The sequence below is a fragment of the Fibroporia radiculosa genome (assembly GCF_000313525.1).
Source record: "Fibroporia radiculosa TFFH 294 genomic supercontigs, scaffold5196, whole genome shotgun sequence".
NCBI lineage: Eukaryota > Fungi > Basidiomycota > Agaricomycetes > Polyporales > Fibroporiaceae > Fibroporia > Fibroporia radiculosa.
Window position 1 is genome coordinate 50270 of NW_012133419.1, and position 18877 is coordinate 69146.

An 18877-nucleotide genomic window follows, 5' to 3' on the forward strand; every position below is an offset into this window, starting at 1 on the left:
TAATACTATTTACCACGGAAGAAGATGAGGCGGCCATCATTCGTGCCACTACAGGGTCATTCAAAGGCGGGTATATTCTCTGAAGTACACAAACTATGGAGACACTCCAGTAGACGATCTGACGACCTAGCGAAGATACGACATGAGTTGGAGATATACTGTACCAGAAACTACAGGAAGCGAAGGTAAACGTTTCAGATGCGCGTTCAGAGACCGATAAGTCGAAGCAGTAGGTATATAGTAGAACACGTGAAACGAATAGCAGAAAGCCCAGCCCTGGCAATATGCGTCAGTCATCGAACAGGAATACACAGAGTGACTTACAGGCAAATGAAAAGGAAGCTGAGGTAAGGGTTGAAAGAACCATCTGTGCCGGAAACATGGGCTTCCACCCAATTGATGAAAATATTCGAGGTAAAAACAAGAATCATGATCCTGTCGCCGGCTCATGAATGGAACATTGCAAGTACAAATAAGGAAGACACACATGTTTGTCCCAACCCATGCGAGAACTACATTTGTCCGGCTGTTGCGGTCTTGGTCGGCTTGCTTCGTGGCTGCATCACGATGTTCCTTCTCCTCAGTGGGTTTCACAGATAACGCATAGCGTGAAGCATTCCACAGCTGGTCAACGTCCTCTCTAGCGGAGGGCAACTCGACTTCTAAAACCTCCTTGCCATTCTTGTCCTTCACTTTCTTAGCTCCACCAAGGTCCTTTGCAGAACCGTTGTCGCCTTTCGTACCCCTAGAAGAATTTCGGTATACGTTAAAATTACAAGGCAGGATAATGTGGCATACCATGTCACGTCGTGCAGATTGCACATGGCATACATCACTACAACGACTACGTGAGGTCATGATCATATAAAGTCCAGTTCCCACTCACTCAAGATATTGACATCTAATCAGAGGATCAGACAGTTTAAAAGTATGAAAGGCATGGACACTCACAACTCGGGAGAAGAAACATGTACTGCAAGAATGACGTGAACATGTGCCACGGTTCAAGATGTATGAATGACGATATGAAATACAGGCCATACGTGGCTGCTAAAGAAATGACAATGTCGCGGAATGTAGCGTTGGTCTTCACGAGACTGTGAAATAGATCTAGCCGTGAGGTCGACCTCAGCAGTCAACTACTCACTTTGGGAAATTCTCCCATCCGGTAAGTGTATGGGGCACCGCGAGATACACCGTATACCCAGCACACCACAGTGTGATGATATTGCATAAGCCGAAGAGGATCATACACATGGCATAGATCCATTTTGAACCCTGAGACAGATTGAGAACTGGATCAAACGACAGTAAAACAATCATACCTGGGGCCTGTTTCCGAGGGAACAGACAGTGACTACGAAAAGCAGAGCGATATAGAGCTAATATGTGTTTGTGAGATCGCGATATCTCAATGAGAAATGGACATTACCTTCAGGAACACTTCAAAGATGTCCTGACCGGCGCTATTGCTGAGGAAATTGAACGCATTGTTCGAACCCTGGCCAGATGTGGCAGAAGACACCAACTGTAACCAACTCCCACGTTACAAAATGACTAAATGTAGAGTGGAAGTTTGGAATCTCACGAAGAAGAAAGCCAGGTAGAAGTTCGCCAGAGATGTCCAAGTGAAAAGTAGCTGGACCGCGTTATATATGAACTCGAACTATTGAAGGGACATCAGTATTAGACGTAGCGCGAAAATGTGGATGTAATACTTGGAGAAGGAGCATTCTGAAGGGATTCTGTCCAGATGTCCAAATCCTCCAGAAAAACACAGTCGAATGAATTGTAGCAAATAAGGAGCCGTTCAGCCAGCGACGGCGTTGTGAAATGAACTCGGGGACCTGTCATTTGTCAGAGACAGCAGCATAATCGCGTAAGATGAAGACTAACGGTGGTCGGTACATCAGTGGACGCTTTCGCGCTTTTAACGTACTTCAGGCTGATGGAAGATGAGCCAAGTCAACGAGACCAAATAGAAGTACGTACACCCAGCCCTCTCGTTTCTTGGTTACAATTTCGAAACATAAAATTCGGTCTTCGGCGAGATACATATTTCGTTCTAATACCATAACATTACAGATCAGAAGACCGCTAATACATGACGACATACCGAACAATCCTGCTTGGCTGTGCCCACCATGCATCTCCTCTCCTTTGAAGTACGAAGCTAGCGGTCCCTTTCCGTCAGGTCCGTTGAGAAGTGCTTTATACCTGTAAGCGCTAAATGCACCAGGAAGCACACTAATGTAACCGAAGACACTCTACCAGAACAAACCGGTTCAGTATAAAATGAGGCTGATTTAGAACGCCTATCTTACCTCCAAGGGCTTGTCCAAGATATTCGACATCTTGTACTAAAATGAGGCATCAGATCTCGAATGCCCCATATACAAGGATATTTTTAATATATACCTCAAAATTCTGAGATGCCGCTAAGGGACTTTTCAGAATTAGAGAACACGCCTTTCCTGTGTCGACACAAATCCTGCGTGACTTATAAGCTGAAGCACGAATCAGATAATGTCAAACGTACTCCCCGCAGGCCCCGCCTACATTGGAATGCCTGTCGAAGCCTGGACAAATGAGCCGTATGTACAGGTGCCAGAAAAAATTCGGATCTTACATTTCCATAGTTCATAGATTGATGTTCCAGTTGGCTTGGTTCCCACATCGAGCAAGACGCAGACTGATGTGGAAATACAATTCTAATGTCAGTTTATAACCCGTAAACTAGGACTAATCACCATTGGGACGTATGAGTGGGCCGAACGCATTGAAAAACCAGCGATGACTAAACAGAGGTCAGAAAGTGTGTGAATATACCAGCACTTCACAAACCTATTCAGCTTCTTCTTGTTCTGCTCCTTGAGACAAAATATGATCTGAATTGGGCAGGCACTCTTTGACACCTCCCCTTTCTCTGAGATGACTACGTTCGACGTGAATCTAAAACAGTCAACTTTTTGAGAACAAGTGACAGGCCATCCATACAGATGCTCACTCAAAGATGTGAGCGGTGACGTCCTTGCCCCCGATGGTGTCTTTAGCAACTCCTTCTTGATAGCACCCCATCTAGATTCAGAGTCAGCTACCGACATATTGACCACCAGATTCAAAATACCAGAGTCAGGACTTGAAGAGTCCGTTTGTTGACTTTGCTTCGGCCGTCAGAGACTACGCAGACTACGACCTTCTGCCACCCGTTCGGGCCCCACATCTTGGAACGACTGCGGGAGCATAAATGAGCAATGTTCTTAATCACGCTGTGGCACACATCCCATCAGAAAAATGCTGTGTCGAAAAATAAACCGTCTTACGCGTTCATAGTCTTCACAAACAATATTTCATCTTCATTGTACATAGTCATGACAATAAACAGTTCTGTATGGCGGCTGTAGAGATAAGGCCGAAGAGAGTACTTGTTTCGCATAAAATCATCAGGATCACAAGTTGCCGCTGTGTATCGCAATTTAGTCATCTCCTCATTGCCTTCCATTCCCTTGGGAACGATGAACGAAGGAGCCTGCATATCCAGGACCAGATTCCCCTGCTGCAATTCGACCTGCTTCACCGCGCGCTGTTTGAGAAGCTTTTCGCGGGCGACAGACCATCCAACTCCTGGTCTAAGTTGTTGCATTGGAGGATAATCCAGCTGGTACTGGTGATACGGGAGCGAAGGCACGGGAGGCACATTGCTGGAGACTTGATTCATCTCATAGTGAGGGACAAGATGCGTCTGAGAGCTGGCAAAACCACTCTGGAAAGATTTCGCGGATTTTGTCTCCCAACTAGATTGCGCATCGTAGTTGTCGACGGGCTGAAAGCGACCGGCCTGACCATGATACTGCTGCTGCTGAACAGGTGGATAGTCGGGGGCAAGACTAGTGGTTGAACTAGGAGGAGGATAGTCCGGATAGATGTTATTTCCAGAACGCGGGCTGTAGGGATCGTGTTGGGGCTGAGTACGGTAAGCCATGGTTCTACAAGACTAGAGAGCGAAATGCGAAGAGAGCGACACGATAAAAGAGTGACTGCTCGTGTATAGGCAGCAATGAGAGAAGGGAAGAAATGAAGGCGACTCCAACCAGCGGGAGATGGGTATCGCTGCGTTGCTAACGAAGACGCGGTCGGAGACTGAGTTGCCTTGCCAAGGCTCTGTTGAACCATCATGTCTAAATTTGGCAACCGCTTTATTCACATCCTGGAAAGTGGTACTCAACTTGAAGTACAGTAGATCTTTGATAATCCATATGTCTCGCTCTCGAGGCTCCCACTGCCGGCTGAGCTCAGTGTCACGTTTAAAATCTCACAGAGGGGCCTTCTGAGTATTCCAGTCTGATTTAAAAAAACAGCTCACTACGTAATGTCCCGAAAGCAATCGTAGTAGTATGGACAGAGGTGTTGGGTCGTCAACGATGTCAGATCCCCTATACAAATTGAAGGCTCAAAGCGAGAGCTGGCGTATGCCTTGCAATTTCAAAATTGTGGTAATACGCGCACCACAGATACGATGCTGCACAGTCACTCAACTGTGCGGTTGAACAGATTCTAACGACTAGATACGAATACCGCAGCAAGACGATCAAGAGCTCCTTCAAGTTTATGAGCCAATCAAACAATATATCAGCACCTCGAGACAGCTAGGCGGTGAAGAAACGACTTGAATAATCTTCATGCTCAAGTGAAGCCTACAGATTAATTCGGTAGCCAGCTACAGACGACAGCATATATATACATGGCGTTTTGGTAAGCTACTGAGACTGAAAACTGCACAGTCGCTGACCGCCGTCCGCACGAGCTTGTCAATTTGAGTCAGCTCTGAATTGATCGATTTCGACGTGAGAGGTGGTGCAAGGCTGGCGGCCTGCACGGCCGCATGAAGACCGGATAAGGTTACTTTTCACACGGACTTCAGCTCGCCACATTGTCTCCGTCCGCCTCTCTTTCGTCCTTGTACTCAACCTTCACCACCTCATCGCTCTCGTCGTCCATTATTTCACCCGCATTCTTCAATCCCTTCCATTCTCCACACACTCAGAGGTATGTTGGTTTGTCGCTTTCTCGTCTGCAATTTGTCCACGAATCGGATAATCTACGCAACTCGCCTCGAGGGTGCCTCGCGCCCACGGACGACTGGTGTCTCTTCAGGAGTGTCACAGGACGTAAAGATGCGTTCGTCGCCGCTACTGCCAGATGAGCATGCCGGCAGATAGAGGCGTGTTCGCTGGCCGTCGTGCAGTGTGCTGCGTCGTATTCCCAGGCTGCTGCTGGTCCACCTCAGGCGTTTAACTACCAGACTTGTCAGCAGTCGTTCCCTTTGCTTCCATCCATCTTTTCTTTGTACTGGCTGTATATTCTCTTTGCTCACCGTATATGTCCAGATTTGTACATCCAGACACAATGGCCGATTCGACTTCACACAAGCTAGACCTCAGGGTTGGCGGAAAGTACAGGCTAGGAAAGAAGATTGGCTCCGGATCTTTTGGTAAGTGGAGAGCATGCGCTGTCTTTTTTATATCTCAAACAACGTTAGGTGACATTTATCTCGGAACCAACATCATATCTGGCGAGGAGGTCGCAATTAAGCTAGAATCCGTGAAGGCGAAGCATCCTCAACTCGAGTACGAATCAAAGGTCTACAAGACGCTTGCTGGGGGTGTAGGTGTCCCCTTCGTTCGCTGGTTCGGCACGGAGTGCGACTACAACGCCATGGTCATCGATTTGCTTGGACCCTCGCTCGAAGACTTGTTCAACTTCTGCAGTCGCAAGTTTAGCCTGAAGACGGTTTTGCTCCTGGCGGATCAACTCGTGAGCTGATTGTCATCTTTTGGTGTATGGGACTGAAAACATGTTTCCGTTAGATCTCGAGGATTGAATATATTCACTCCCGCAACTTCATCCATCGCGACATCAAGCCTGACAATTTTCTGATGGGAATTGGAAAACGTGGTAACCAAGTGAATGTTATCGATTTCGGCCTCGCGAAGAAGTACAGAGACCCGAAGACGCATCTTCATATTCCGTACAGAGAGAACAAGAACTTGACGGGGACTGCTCGATACACGTCGATTAATACTCATCTCGGCGTCGAGCAGGCGCGTCGCGACGATCTCGAATCTCTTGCATATGTTCTGCTGTACTTTTTGCGAGGTGGGCTTCCTTGGCAGGGATTGAAAGCCGGCACCAAGAAGCAGAAATATGACCGTATCATGGAGAAGAAGATGACAACCCCTACAGACGTGCTTTGCCGTGGCTTCCCCAACGAATTTGGAATTTTCTTGAACTACACCCGTGCCCTCCGCTTTGATGACAAACCGGATTACTCCTACCTGCGCAAGCTGTTCCGCGACCTCTTTGTTCGTGAGGGATATCAATACGATTATGTCTTCGACTGGAGCGTGCACCGAGCACACGACGAGGGCAGTGCAGGCACTAGCGCCAAGGTAGGCGGCAGGCGCAGGGTTGCGCAGGATGAGGAGCCGCGTATTCCCGACCGGATGTAAGCTGCATCATCGTCATTCATTTATTTTGCGAGCTTATACATTCTATTAGGTTGCGTTCTCACACTCGTCTTCAGCAGCAAGCTGCTGGCGCTGGCGCTGTGGGTCAACAGCGCATCACTCGAGGAGATTGGTAAATGCTGTACCTCGTTGGAGACGAGGAGTCTAGTCTTCTGAGCGCGTCCGGAGTACGACCGAGCAAGGGGGCGGAGGGAAGGTGCCAGAGTGGCGCTCGGTTTCGGAATAGGTCGCCAGTTGCGGGTGGCGCCATGGTTGTCGGTTTATTATATTGATCTACGGCGCACGTCTAGGGATGGGACGAGCGGATCGCGTGGCTAGTCGGGTCGCAGTCATTCGCGGAAGAACGTCGGATTTGCCATATACATGTCTCAAAGCTCTCTTGATCCTCCGACTAGAATTCTCTCCCGGCCATCCCCTCGTCCCTGTCGCATGAAGACCTTCCTTGTAGTCCGCTGATCTCGCGCCCAGTCCCGCTTCTGGTAGCCCGCAAACCTCGGTGACGATACCTTTTGGTCGCCGTAACATGATGTTGCTTTGGAGTTGTTTCCGTACGGACGCTTTTTCTTTCCACGCCTTCCTTACGTTGCGACCTCGAAAGTGCGACGGTAGGAGTCGTCTCTTTCCCACTCGCCGCTTATGACTTTCCCCTTGCGCCGTACGCTTGTGATGATCGTGTATGCATTAGGTTATACATTATCACTACCATCTCTCTCGGCCTCTCTGTGTTGTTCATGATTGCCCATTCCCTCATTCCCTTCCCATGTTCCTTGATATTCTCATTTACACCTCCCGATACTCAATCTTCCCATCGTCCACTTAGCTTCCACCTTTTTTACTTGATCGTCGCCGCGGTTCTAGTTCGGGGAGGGTGGACAGGCTCAGAGAGGGGCTGCCGCGCCTGGTTTGGCTGATGGACGGTCACCGACGATTTATCGTTCGAAGGATACCAGAGTCCACACAATATTGTCCACCATCATCATCCAGCACCCCTACCCCGTACATGCACATTTATCTTGATCTATGTGAATCAGGCGCGTATCATTCCTCTGTAGTGTGTACCCATTTCGTCAACTCGTCGGACAATCGCGAGGTCGCAGTCTCTGCTATATTCATGTCGTATTAGAGTTGGTTTAATACATATGTTGGACGTTGTACTGCATTATGTGTTGTATCGAGCGTGTGCGTTTGAAATACACACGTTATATGCGACTTCAAGTGTGCACGTCACTATAGTATAATGTTAAGCGAACACAAACTGTACCGAACACTGGTACTCGGATACCCATGGCTGTGCAAGGTATAATGCCGGAAGCATATGTCTAAATCTTGAACAGATTTGACCCGAGAAGGATCAATGGAAAACGCACATAGTAAACTTGTTACAACAAACAGAAATGTAATACTCTGAATGTCCAGAACAGCCTATATATATGCGCCAACAGATCAAACCGTGGAGCTGTGCAGAAACTGCCGATGCGTCCGCCAACGGGGTTGAGTCATACTGATGGGTTTGGTCCCTATCATCCCTCATTAACAATCAACGACATTTGCATGACCGGAATCGAGTTCAGGTATGATGTAACCCGCTACGATTGTTAGAACGCTTAGAAGTGTACATGTCGACGACCCAGGAGCGGTGGGACGACGCTCCAAAGCGGCCAGAGTGAAATCCGCACACCTGCTGGTCAACTCAGGACGTTTCACTGTACGCTCCTTCGGCGAACTATCATAGTATACAGTATCAGTGATATCATCAGTCTCTAGAGACAGCAAAAACAGATGTGATCATGCTACTTAATCAATGGGTTATGGTACGGCGTGGAGAATTCATGAGAGGGCCAGATGAACTGTATCCTGCTGGCTACGAGATACAAAGGTAACGGTAAGCCTGCGACTTGGACCCGGTTTGTCGTCTGAAAAGTGGGCTGCTAGGCGCCCATAAAGGCAGATCTGAGATGGTGGCTCGTCGATCTGGAGGCTGAGGCGCGTGGGATCGCGGGGGCTGGTGGGAGTCTGGTGCACACGGTTGTCTCGGTTCTCGAGTCTCTTGTAACCAGCCTACTTGTTCCCAGTTGCGACCTTCTCCAGCTCGCTCTCCGTCTCAGTGCCGTGGATATATTCACCGTACGCCTCCTTTCTTCCCCACCAATTACGGCGTGTCCTGCTTTCTTCAGGCCGGCAGTGTGCACCCTGGTGCGTGTTCGGCCTTGAGTAATGAATGTGTTGAAATATGCTCACCGTCCGTACTTGCATATTCTTGCGTGCAGATGATAGTATCGTGTCGAGTGTGGTCGTGAGCCGTTGCTGCTTTATATGATCGTCATGCCGTCTATGTCCGACTATGATCGTGCTTCAGCTTCCTCGCCAACCTCGTCAGTGTCGACACCTGCGTGGGGACCGCCGCGCGCTCCCCTTCCCCCACACCGGCTTGCAAAGCTTGCCAACGCACTAGGCGTATCGACTCCCCTTCCTGCGGTACATTCTTATGGAGCGACGCTATCTTCCCCACCCGTTCCTAGCTCGTCTGCTTCGTCTTCGTTCCCTGATTATTTCCGGCGTTCGCCTACACCATCCGCCACTTCAGCCCAGACCTTCACGTCCACCTCAACAACGAAGTATCTTCTCCACGTCATACCGCCTAATCACCTTCCTCATGATTCCGAGGTCTTTGACGATCCAGATTTACTTCCTCCACCTCCGAGTGCATCGGGATATCATACTCAGTTCCGCCGTGGTATTCTTGTGCCCGTTTACCCCACATTGTCAAGTCAATTGGCTGCTATTGCGAAGGAATATGCCCTTCCCAGCGCAGTCGGCTTGATCATGTATCTCGTCATTTCACCGTCTGTTTATGGCTGTGACGCCCCCGAACCTGACGAGCCTGGTCCGCGAATCTCGGAGGAAATATGGCGGCATATTTGGCTACGTGTAGTGCGTACCGAAAAGGACGAAAGCCTCTCCGCCGGGCTCAGGCCGATTGGACTTGGAATTGGCGCATCTTCGTCTCCAGCATCACCATCATTTCTTCATGATGCACCGTCCTCTGCTCTACGCCCGCCATTCTCTGCCGGAAGAACGGATATGTCACAGTCGCAGCTGTCTGTGATTCCTTCGCCTTCTACCGCCTCTAATTCTGCTTTCTCATCAAATTTTGGGTCAGAACTAGAGCATCCGGAGTCAATGACGTCTGTTTCAGCAAGCGATAGACACCCAGAAGATCTTCCTCTCCCCGGTCTGCATTCTCCTTCGCTTATTCCCATCCTCGCGAAAGTGGAGTTTGAGATTGATCGCCGCAAAGCAGCATGGTATGAACCGTGGCACCGTAGTCGAAAGGCTAACCATGCAAAGCGTGCTGAAAGTCGTCTTGGGATGCGTCGGCGCGCCAGATCGAGAAGCGGTGATGAAGATGAAGCCAGTGACTATGACGACCAGGAGCTGAGGAGGGCACCGATTGAGCTTGAACTGGTAGGGAAGGTACAGAAGGCCAGTACCATGCCCAGCTTTTTGATTTCCAAAGAAGAACAAGTTGCCGATCTAGCCATAATGGACGGTGCTTACGTTCAGCTCCCAGAAGATCCAGAGGATGGAGAGGAAGAGGAAGTGTCTGACGATGATCCCACCACTCGTATTGGGCTTACCAACGGTGACCCTCTGGAAGATGTATTTGGCACGGATGCTGAGACGTGGGCTGAAGTGCACGCAGAGGCACAGTCCAGTCCACATTTACGACATGCGAATCCCGACGTCGTCAATCTTGCTCTTGATGGTGCTTCGCTTTCCGCGCTCCCGGATGAATATGAGGATGACAAAGTGGAAGACAACGATGAAAAGGAGGTTGCCGAACTCTGGGATCAACTTTCGCGTCCCTCGCTCATTGTATCTATACCGTCCCCTCCGTCTAACAAACGCCAGTCGTCACCAACCACAGCCGGATCAGTCAGTGCTCGGAAGCAGCCGCCTCCACCGCTGAATCTGGTGCCGTCTCTACCGAATGGCGAAGACCTTGCCGTTCAGGACAGCCCACATGTCTCTAGTAGCTCTTCTGGAAGCGCACATCTTGCATATCTTGAAGGATCTTCGCGATCGACTGAAGAAGCGGATGGGTCCTCTCGCGATGTTGGAGACGATTTATCACGGAGCGGTGGCTATGAGATGGTCCGTAGTCCAGACGAGGAGAAACGAGTAGGGACATTCTTCGAGGAGCTTGACCTCGGACTCAACATTGACGACAATACTATTGAGGTATGTCTATTGAATCGCATCTGAGGTCTTTCATACTAACTGGTGGATCAAGTATGACGAAAGTGACCCGCACGATCGTCGACGCAGTCAGTTCATCATGAAGGCGCAGCTTGATGAGATTGAGAGGGTAAGATATCTTAAAGAAGTTCATTGAAATATGTTGACCTCCATTGAACAGAATTTGATCCAATTATCCCCTCGACGTCTTCAATCGGAGCCGACGACCGATAGCGAGAGTCCGCGGCGCACTCCGCATTCCGCTACCTTGTCGCCACCTCAATGGGGTTTTTCTTCACCTCATCGTCCTCTGCGAACAAATGTGTCACCCCAAAACAGGTACGTTTACCTAACGAAGTTGTTCTTCGATTAATCACACTTGTTTTAAGGGAGATGTTTATTAGCGCGGATGACACATCATTACCTGTTACTCCGTACTCTTCAAACAGCGTCAATGGGCGGAAATCATCTGACTCAGTATCTCATACTGAGAGCACGAGTCGCCCTCTCTCACCTCCTCGAATTGCTTTCAATGGTGTGACCACTGAGCCCTTGGTTAGTCCACCGGTACAGAGGGTACGCTCAGGTACTGTTTCAACCGAATCCCCTTCCCGGCGGCAGAGGCGGGATGATCATGAACTTTATCCTCCCCTCATGCCTCCTGCACTGCTGACACCTCGAAGTGGTGATTCCCCTATTATCCCTCTGTCTCCTGACCCCTTCGGGAGATTCCCTTCTGAGGCGGAAGCATCCAGGCTTTCTGAGGAACGGCAATCCCTCGGATATCAAGATGAACCACTACCGCTTCCTAATGGAGGCTTTTCCGCACAGCGACCGCCTGCGATTCGAAAAACGTCTTTAGGTCCTTACGATCAGTTTGACCCTGATGATCGAGCGAATACACAGACACCATCCAGTCGATTTTCTCTCGACTCGGTTACATCGGACGATGGAGGGAAGAATACCAAGAGTACGCCGCTCGTGAGCATGAAGAATATCAAGAAGTTATGGCGGAAGACCAATAATAAGCTATCGCTTTCTGGCGCAGTTACTCCTGATTCCGGGCGAACATCCCCAAACTATGGCGTGAGCCAGGAGTATCCTACAGGTCGACGCACATCGAGGTCAATCTCAAAGTCACCTCAACCTGGAGATTATGCGGTAGAGGCACCCCAGGTGCCTTCGAAGCCGAGACGGAAATCTTCCATTGCTAGCATGCAGTTCATGTCCGAATCTCGCAACTCCATCGTTCCCAGTCGGACACCGCCGCTTGACAGTTCTCGACAACCGTCGCCAGCAATTCCCCCACTTCCTCCTACCCCGTCTCCGTCTTCATCACCTCCAATGATTCCAGAGAAGTCGGGGGGCGTGCGAAAATCTATTTTGAAGTCGTGGAAATCTGCTTCCGGTAATCTCCACGCTCAAACAAACTCCTCAGCGAGTACACCACGCTCGAGTTCGGAGCTGCTCAGCGACGCTCCCATCAAGCGTCGCAGGCCGAGCATCCTTGATGGGACGACCAAGCGTGGCTCGACGACATCAATGTCTGCACCGATGGGTGACATACCACCGAGTCCTGCACTCCCGGATGAATACACCCACGCGCAAGGTTCCAAGCGGGCGAGTCAGTCGGCCATTCATCCACACCGCAATTCGGTACGACAACGTCCGAGCCCGAGCTTTTCATCAATGTCAACTACATCTTCATCTCCCCCTCGGCCGTCGCGCATAATATCAGGCGGCTCTCCTCCGAAGAAAGGGCGATCATATGGTTCTAGTGAATCAATAGAAGACCGACCAAGCATAGATGCATCACAGTATGAGATGGTGTCACCGAAGCTCGGTGCGCACCGCATTGAGAACACATTGTCGTACCCTTACCACACGCTGGACCATTCAATGACCTCGATGGAGTAAGCGCGGCGCAGCCTGGTAGCTACCTCGGACGCCTTTCTTCCTTTCATGATCATGATTATTTATTGTGCTGGCCGCTCTATGCAAGTACATGCTTCTCGCATCGACCTTGTTCACGACTCACTAGGAATGATACCTGCATGCAATTTCTCACGTCGGCCTTGAGCAGAGCACTCGCAAGCTCTTGTCCATGCATCATTTTTCATAACGGCTATGTGTTTGTTATTCGTTGTCACTCTGCTTAGCTTTGTACCTTCGTTTCGTCCAAATATATTATTATGAGGTAGTCTTGATACATACACTCACATACATCTGCTAGTCTGTAATACGAGACCTGTTGGCGCTAACTGCCAGCATATTTCGCTGCAACGTGGAGCGGCTGAATCGGTGATTGTTAGATAACTCAATGTTCAAATTCCACGAGCAGCATCTCGTTACCTTTTCCGAGTTTCGGATAGACGACGGCAGCTGCAAGGCCTGGAGCTAAAACTGAGTTGATGGCATCAGCGAGGACATAGTTTGGGCTACGAACAAAAATCGCCCTTGTCGAATGCCCTCTGCGATTACGGGTGGAAGACTTTGATTGTGTGCAGCCGAGATATTGACTCGGCCTACGCTTCCTCGTAGTGGCCGGGATAATAATTCTCTTCCATAGCCAGGAACCCATGATTTCCAAGTCCGGAAGTTGGATTATTCTGGAGGCATATGGCATGCTGCAAAGTACTAAATCGATGAGCGACTAGGAATTGTGCTCCAGATGCCGGTTTATAGCTTTCAAGTCAGGAATACAAAGCTATGGAAAACATTCCATATGTCGTAGGATAGCCGGTAAAGTACCCACGGCTCATGAATCGATATTATGTCATTCCGGGGTCAGTCGCTTTTCCTGCCCGGACTACATATTAAAACACTTACGTCCGCGGCGGCCATATGCCAGTGTGTACTTCCGGTATTGAACGGAGTTGTGTAACCGGATAAATGCGCACCATGCCATCTGCGGTCAACGTGAAGAATCACGAGGGATGTATTGGCGTTGACCTGTCACTTGTCTTCCTTATGGATCTGTTGGCTGGGGATGTACACCGGATGCTTTCGTACAATTCTTCCCGTCAATTTGACACTTTCGCCTGTCTTTACAGGGGCATGTTGGGTGGAAGGATGGTTCGACCAGTTGGAACAGGGGTACGTTCGGAGCATTTTAGCCGATACAGGATGATTTGCCATTGGAACTGCGACGTTACGCTCGCTCGCTTAGAGAGCAGACAAGCAAACGCTTCTATACATGTAACGAACGCAATGAATCACACGTTGTCGGTATTTGAGACCTAGCCAAGGCCACAGGGATGCGTCATGGTCTGTCGTCTGCACAATATGATGTGAAGGCTGGTTTTCTGTCCGCCTAGCATCTCGGACAGGTGTCTCAGGCGAATTGCAAAAATCTCGTGGAACCAACACAGAACAAAGAAAGCAGCTTGCTCTGCTTACTAGGAGCTGTGCTATACGATGAAGTCACCTAGTGTGTGTCTCCCGGTGGCAGACCGCAATGCCCTGTGTCGATTCAAAATTTGAACCTTGTTGTCGTAGGTTTGTATGATTCATTCTACGTGTCTTTCCAAAGCTAAGCTTCCGTCTGATGCCGTCAACTGGGCTTGTCATTCCTCGCCTCGAGCCACCATCGGGTGGACTTGCACAGAGCAGCAACAGCCTGCAAAATTAGAGCGAATAGCACAGCGTGCACTCTGATCCGCATGCCAGCGGATATAAGTAGGACACCCGTAGCTATCAAAGCCCCGATAGCAGAATGAGTTAGATACTGACGCTCAGAAAGAATGTTCCGTAGAGTCCTTCCCAACCGCCGACGTGCTTGACGAGCCAGCTGACACGGTCGTCAATATGCGATCGATATAGTTTGCGCCGCTCCTGGTGGACACACCACATGGGTAAGCGCCTTCAGGAATATAATAAGTGAATACACGTACCATTTCTGGTGCGTGAGTACATCGCATCCGAGCTCTTTCTCCTTCCGCTGAACAAGCTCAACATACGCGAGCATGCCATCCGTCTTGTACCGTTGTGCCAGCTCCACTAAGCACATTGAATTATCAGTGAACTGAGAGTGGTGCAGGCATAATATATAAATACCAACCCGTCGCTGTTGCGTTGAGGTGGAGACCAGCCAAAGAGATAAGCTGTAAAAGAAATCTGCAACAGATATGGTCAGAAATCGTCTACAGATACATGGAAGAATGAGAACTATGTACCCTTCCTTGCCCAGCTCCCACACAAGATTTGTGAGATCTTCATCTGTGAACCGTCATAAGTCTGCGATATCCATACAAAGCGTCCACGCAACAATACATGCCTGAGAAGCCCTGTGCTGACCAATTGAAGCTAGGACTCAAGTTGTACACAAACCACCTGCATACATAGATATTACTTCTTGTCTGGCCAGCCTTTAATGTCTCACATACTTGTCTGGGAAACACTCTCGAACGTTTCTCGCAAACCCTCGAGCTTGATTCAGGTCTGGGCGTTTCGTCTCGATCCATAGCATGTCTGCATACGGAGCGAACGCCAATGCACGGGTGATTGCTGCGTCGATCCCGCCCGTGTAATGGTAGTACCCTTCGCGCGTCTTCGGTACTATCGACAGATTATCAGGGTAACCACACTAAATGAAGACAAGAAATACACACAATCCCAATTCCAGCTCACGGGTTCGCCAAGAATATCTTTAGCAATATCCCTTGCGTCTGTGTTCGACTTGCTAGCGGATGCAATGCGGTACTGTTTCATCATCGCCTCCTTGTCGTGTACACTCGACCGCTGAATCGCATCGTATACCGCTGATAGCGACTCTACATGAACTGTCTGCAAACACACTCGACGGTGATGACGCACCTTCATCGAAGGTGCATAGGGCATTTCGCTCGAGCCAAGCTGCTTCGATACGGCCGACCTCTTCTGCACCAGCACCCCGGGCTTCCGCTTCCTCTACCGCTTCCGCAAGAGGCTTCTCGCGGCAATTATGTTTGCCCGTGGCGACGCCCCGAATGAACGGGTGGTCACGCACGTCGACAGTGCTCGAAATCAGGCGCGCGGACTCAGCATCCGTACGTGCGAGGAGTAGCATCGGATGGTGAAGCATGTCAAGCTGGAAGCGCGCTGCGATGAGACGCGAAACATGAGTTGACGCGGGTACGAGCACTTTCCCCGAAAGATGGCCACACTTTTTGCCACCGACAAGCTGGTCCTCGAGGTGGACTCCGGCGGCGCCCTATGATCTAATATGAATGTATGAAGCTGAGAGGGAGAAAGTATGCGCACAGCTTCTGCAAAGAGTTTCATGAGCTTCATGACAGTTGAGTTACCTCCGTGCCTACATCATTGCCAGCGCCACTGATCGATCAGTGGAAAGGTAGGGTCTATCGAAATGAGCGGACAAACGCGCTCACCCCATGTCGGCGTCGGCAACAATAGGTCGGAGGTAATCGATATATGGTGTGCGTGCGCGCGCCTCAGGGCCCATCGCCAGGCGTTCATCGTAGTGCTTACGGTCGTGCAGCTGCTGAGCGCGGAAGAGGCGCTCGACCTGGTTCGGAACCGTAGTGTATGGATAGTCGCTAAATGGGCATGAACAGTAATTCTAGGGCGAACAGCCAGGAGTACATACCCCAAGTCAGGGCCGACTTCGTTACGCGCAGTGGTGAGGAGACTGCTTGCAGCCCAGCCGCTGACGTACAGTACCTCTTGGAAAGGTGCCATCTGTGTCATTTGGACGGGATCTACCGCACCCATTGTGTGAACCGGGAGGCCCTCACTGGCGCGCTGCTGGAAGAGACGCCAAAGCTTGTCTGCTGTCAGGGCCGAAGGGAGAGGCAGCGGAGGCATTGAACCCTGCTTTGAAGCAACATCTGCAGCAGTATACGGGCGGATGAGAGAGGTAAAGCGAGGAAGTTTGAAGAAGGCATCCGTCGCTGCTACGCGAGCTGCGAACTCAGCGTCCTCGGTAGAAGGTGAAGGCGGAGAGAGAGAGAGAGAGGAATATGCGAAGGTGCTCATCGGCGAGGTGGCGAGGCGAGGAATGTGGAGAGCGGGGCGCATCGCGCGGAGGGTGGAAGACATGGCGAGGTGAGCCTGACACTTTTCACATTTGACCTTAGTTGCGTCCAGGTCGTATGCGCTCGGACACACGGCCGACGGCGCATTGATGCGTGCACGTGCACCCGATCGCTAACTTCGAGTCTACTATAATCTAAGTTACTACTAGTAAGATGAACCTAGCTTACTACCGTGGGATGCTATTGTGGTACACCATGAGTCATTGCGCTGCATTTCCTATGTTCGCCTAGCTTTGCAGCTCAACCATTGGCACAGAGACTTCTGCTCGACGCAAAGTCATGTCGTTCTCCAATTTGGGGAGTAGCGGCACGCAGCGAGTCCTCTCTACCTCAGCTCCCTTGTCGCCAAAATACCTACCACTCTCGAAGTTCCAACATAAGTTACCTCGCGGGCAGTTACCCAGATCGGAAAGGTAATCTGCTACTTGCTTGTCCATCTCCGGTCCCCACGATGGTACCTTCTTCAGCCCGTCCAGGAACTTGCCTTGCAGTTTCGAGTGATAATCTACCGCCCAGTTCATCGCCTCATTCACGGTGAGATGGAATTCGTGCATGGTTACTGTTACTAAATTAAAATCGCCATGGCCTGTGGCTTGCTCTCTGTTGTACGAGCACATATCCTGCAGAACGTAGTAAGTACTTCTACAACTGTCCGTGAGATTTTGCTTACATTATCGATTATTACCATGTCGTTGATATATCCGGTCAATTCGATTATGACTGGATGATATAACACTTCTTCTGGAAGATCCGAGGCAAGTATCAATGGTAGGTAGATTGTCGGCGCCCCTACATTAATTCGACGGCATTGGAGAAACGCTTCGACCGACCGGATCTTTTGGTGTTCACGGTCAGCAGCCTCAGCTACTAGGCTGTCAAGATACTGGGCGAAGCCAGTAACGAAGCGTCGTTGCCACATCGGACTTGCGGTTTTCATCGTCAAGTTCCAAAATCTTTATGGACCCATCCAAGGTAAGTGGAGCATCATCGTGCCCGGAGTGGACACGCTGAACTTACTGTCTTGTCATCTCACCGACTGGGTTCTCCCCATCGGGCCTTTGTTTTTGTGGGTTGCTGAAGGCATTCAGAACGATGTTTGCTGTAGCGCGGCATGCCTTGCTGTCCTCGACATCGGTATACTCATCGAGGACAAAATACAGATTCATCATGTCGCATCCTGTACGGAGGTGTTCTGTGCACAAAAGACGCGATCCGTCCATGTAAGCGCGATCTCATGGGACTTGCTTATCTATTGATCACCTTTTCCTAGCCGTGGATACACCAGTGCAGCCACGCGACCTGTCGAATGCAGTGACCATGAGTCCCACAGGATCTAGTACAAGCCGAAAATTACGAACAGAAGTCTCCCTTATCGAATGCGCGCTGTGACTTTGGTGTAAACAAGTTGAGGCTATGGACCCACGCGTCTGACTCAGCCTTGACTTCTTCATAGTGAGGATTGATGGCCCTCTTCCATGGCCAGTTAGCCATCGTGTTCGGGATTTGAAGCATTTTCTGTGTGATAGTCATGCTGTCAAGCTGACAAGAAACCACAAAACTCGAGAGGTGACTTGACTAATGGTCTAATATCGAGCAGAAACATCCTTGTTTTTATATTATCCCCCGTAAGTACCGACACAGCAAGTGTGCCTGTATTGTATATTGATGGAAGGATCATGGGTATCGTCGATCGCACCCACGCGGAGCTGTCTCATTCTTCTGAGCCAATTCCCTACAATTACAATTTCTCCTGGCTTATGTTTGGAGTAGTCTACAGTAGACTTGAGCTCGGGTAAGGAGTTGGAACCTTTGCACTGCCGTTGTAGCATTATGGTACTAGGACATGATTCCTAGAGAATAGGATAGAGATGTGGCTGGTACCTAGTGCACCGCAGTAGGTTGCTCACTCTTGGAGGAGATGAGATTATCATGAAAATATTGCCATCACACGTCGGAGGTCGATATTCGACACTGATCACTCGTCTCAGGTTTCAGAAATTCGATTGCTTAGCGCTCATTCGGAGTCATCCGCAGACAATCTGAATGATCGACGTAAAAACTCATCACTATCTAGAT

General features: G+C 49.9%; 4 protein-coding genes across 4 annotated transcripts; 1 reads left to right on the forward strand and 3 right to left on the reverse strand.

Moving 5' to 3' along the window:
* Positions 1 to 206: 206 nt before the first annotated feature.
* FIBRA_05795 (uncharacterized protein) lies at positions 207 to 3982 on the reverse strand (the record flags this gene model as incomplete). The annotated part of the gene is made up of 23 exons (XM_012327544.1): positions 207 to 276; positions 325 to 435; positions 488 to 745; positions 799 to 835; positions 887 to 901; positions 952 to 1097; positions 1148 to 1278; positions 1326 to 1382; positions 1433 to 1528; positions 1589 to 1666; positions 1719 to 1847; positions 1897 to 1945; positions 1993 to 2065; positions 2117 to 2267; positions 2325 to 2360; positions 2419 to 2491; positions 2540 to 2579; positions 2630 to 2692; positions 2751 to 2797; positions 2845 to 2952; positions 3008 to 3078; positions 3128 to 3269; positions 3324 to 3982. The coding sequence occupies 23 exons, from the start codon at positions 3980 to 3982 to the stop codon at positions 207 to 209; spliced, it is 2640 nt and encodes an 879-aa protein (XP_012182934.1).
* A 1424-nt stretch (positions 3983 to 5406) lies between these two features.
* Positions 5407 to 13167, forward strand: FIBRA_05796 (uncharacterized protein; the record flags this gene model as incomplete). Its single annotated transcript, XM_012327545.1, has 10 exons — positions 5407 to 5491; positions 5540 to 5814; positions 5868 to 6505; positions 6559 to 6607; positions 8460 to 8720; positions 8802 to 10769; positions 10822 to 10896; positions 10948 to 11105; positions 11156 to 12609; positions 13079 to 13167. The coding sequence occupies 10 exons, from the start codon at positions 5407 to 5409 to the stop codon at positions 13165 to 13167; spliced, it is 5052 nt and encodes a 1683-aa protein (XP_012182935.1).
* Positions 13168 to 14500: 1333 nt separating this feature from the next.
* Positions 14501 to 16805, reverse strand: FIBRA_05797 (uncharacterized protein; the record flags this gene model as incomplete). The annotated part of the gene is made up of 11 exons (XM_012327546.1): positions 14501 to 14600; positions 14660 to 14765; positions 14827 to 14882; positions 14942 to 14984; positions 15034 to 15098; positions 15152 to 15323; positions 15377 to 15526; positions 15582 to 15957; positions 16008 to 16059; positions 16136 to 16303; positions 16354 to 16805. 11 exons carry the CDS (start codon positions 16803 to 16805, stop codon positions 14501 to 14503), a joined length of 1740 nt encoding a protein of 579 aa, XP_012182936.1.
* Positions 16806 to 17028: 223 nt separating this feature from the next.
* Positions 17029 to 18292, reverse strand: FIBRA_05798 (uncharacterized protein; the record flags this gene model as incomplete). Its single annotated transcript, XM_012327547.1, has 5 exons — positions 17029 to 17421; positions 17472 to 17754; positions 17819 to 17993; positions 18062 to 18100; positions 18160 to 18292. The coding sequence occupies 5 exons, from the start codon at positions 18290 to 18292 to the stop codon at positions 17029 to 17031; spliced, it is 1023 nt and encodes a 340-aa protein (XP_012182937.1).
* Positions 18293 to 18877: the final 585 nt, after the last annotated feature.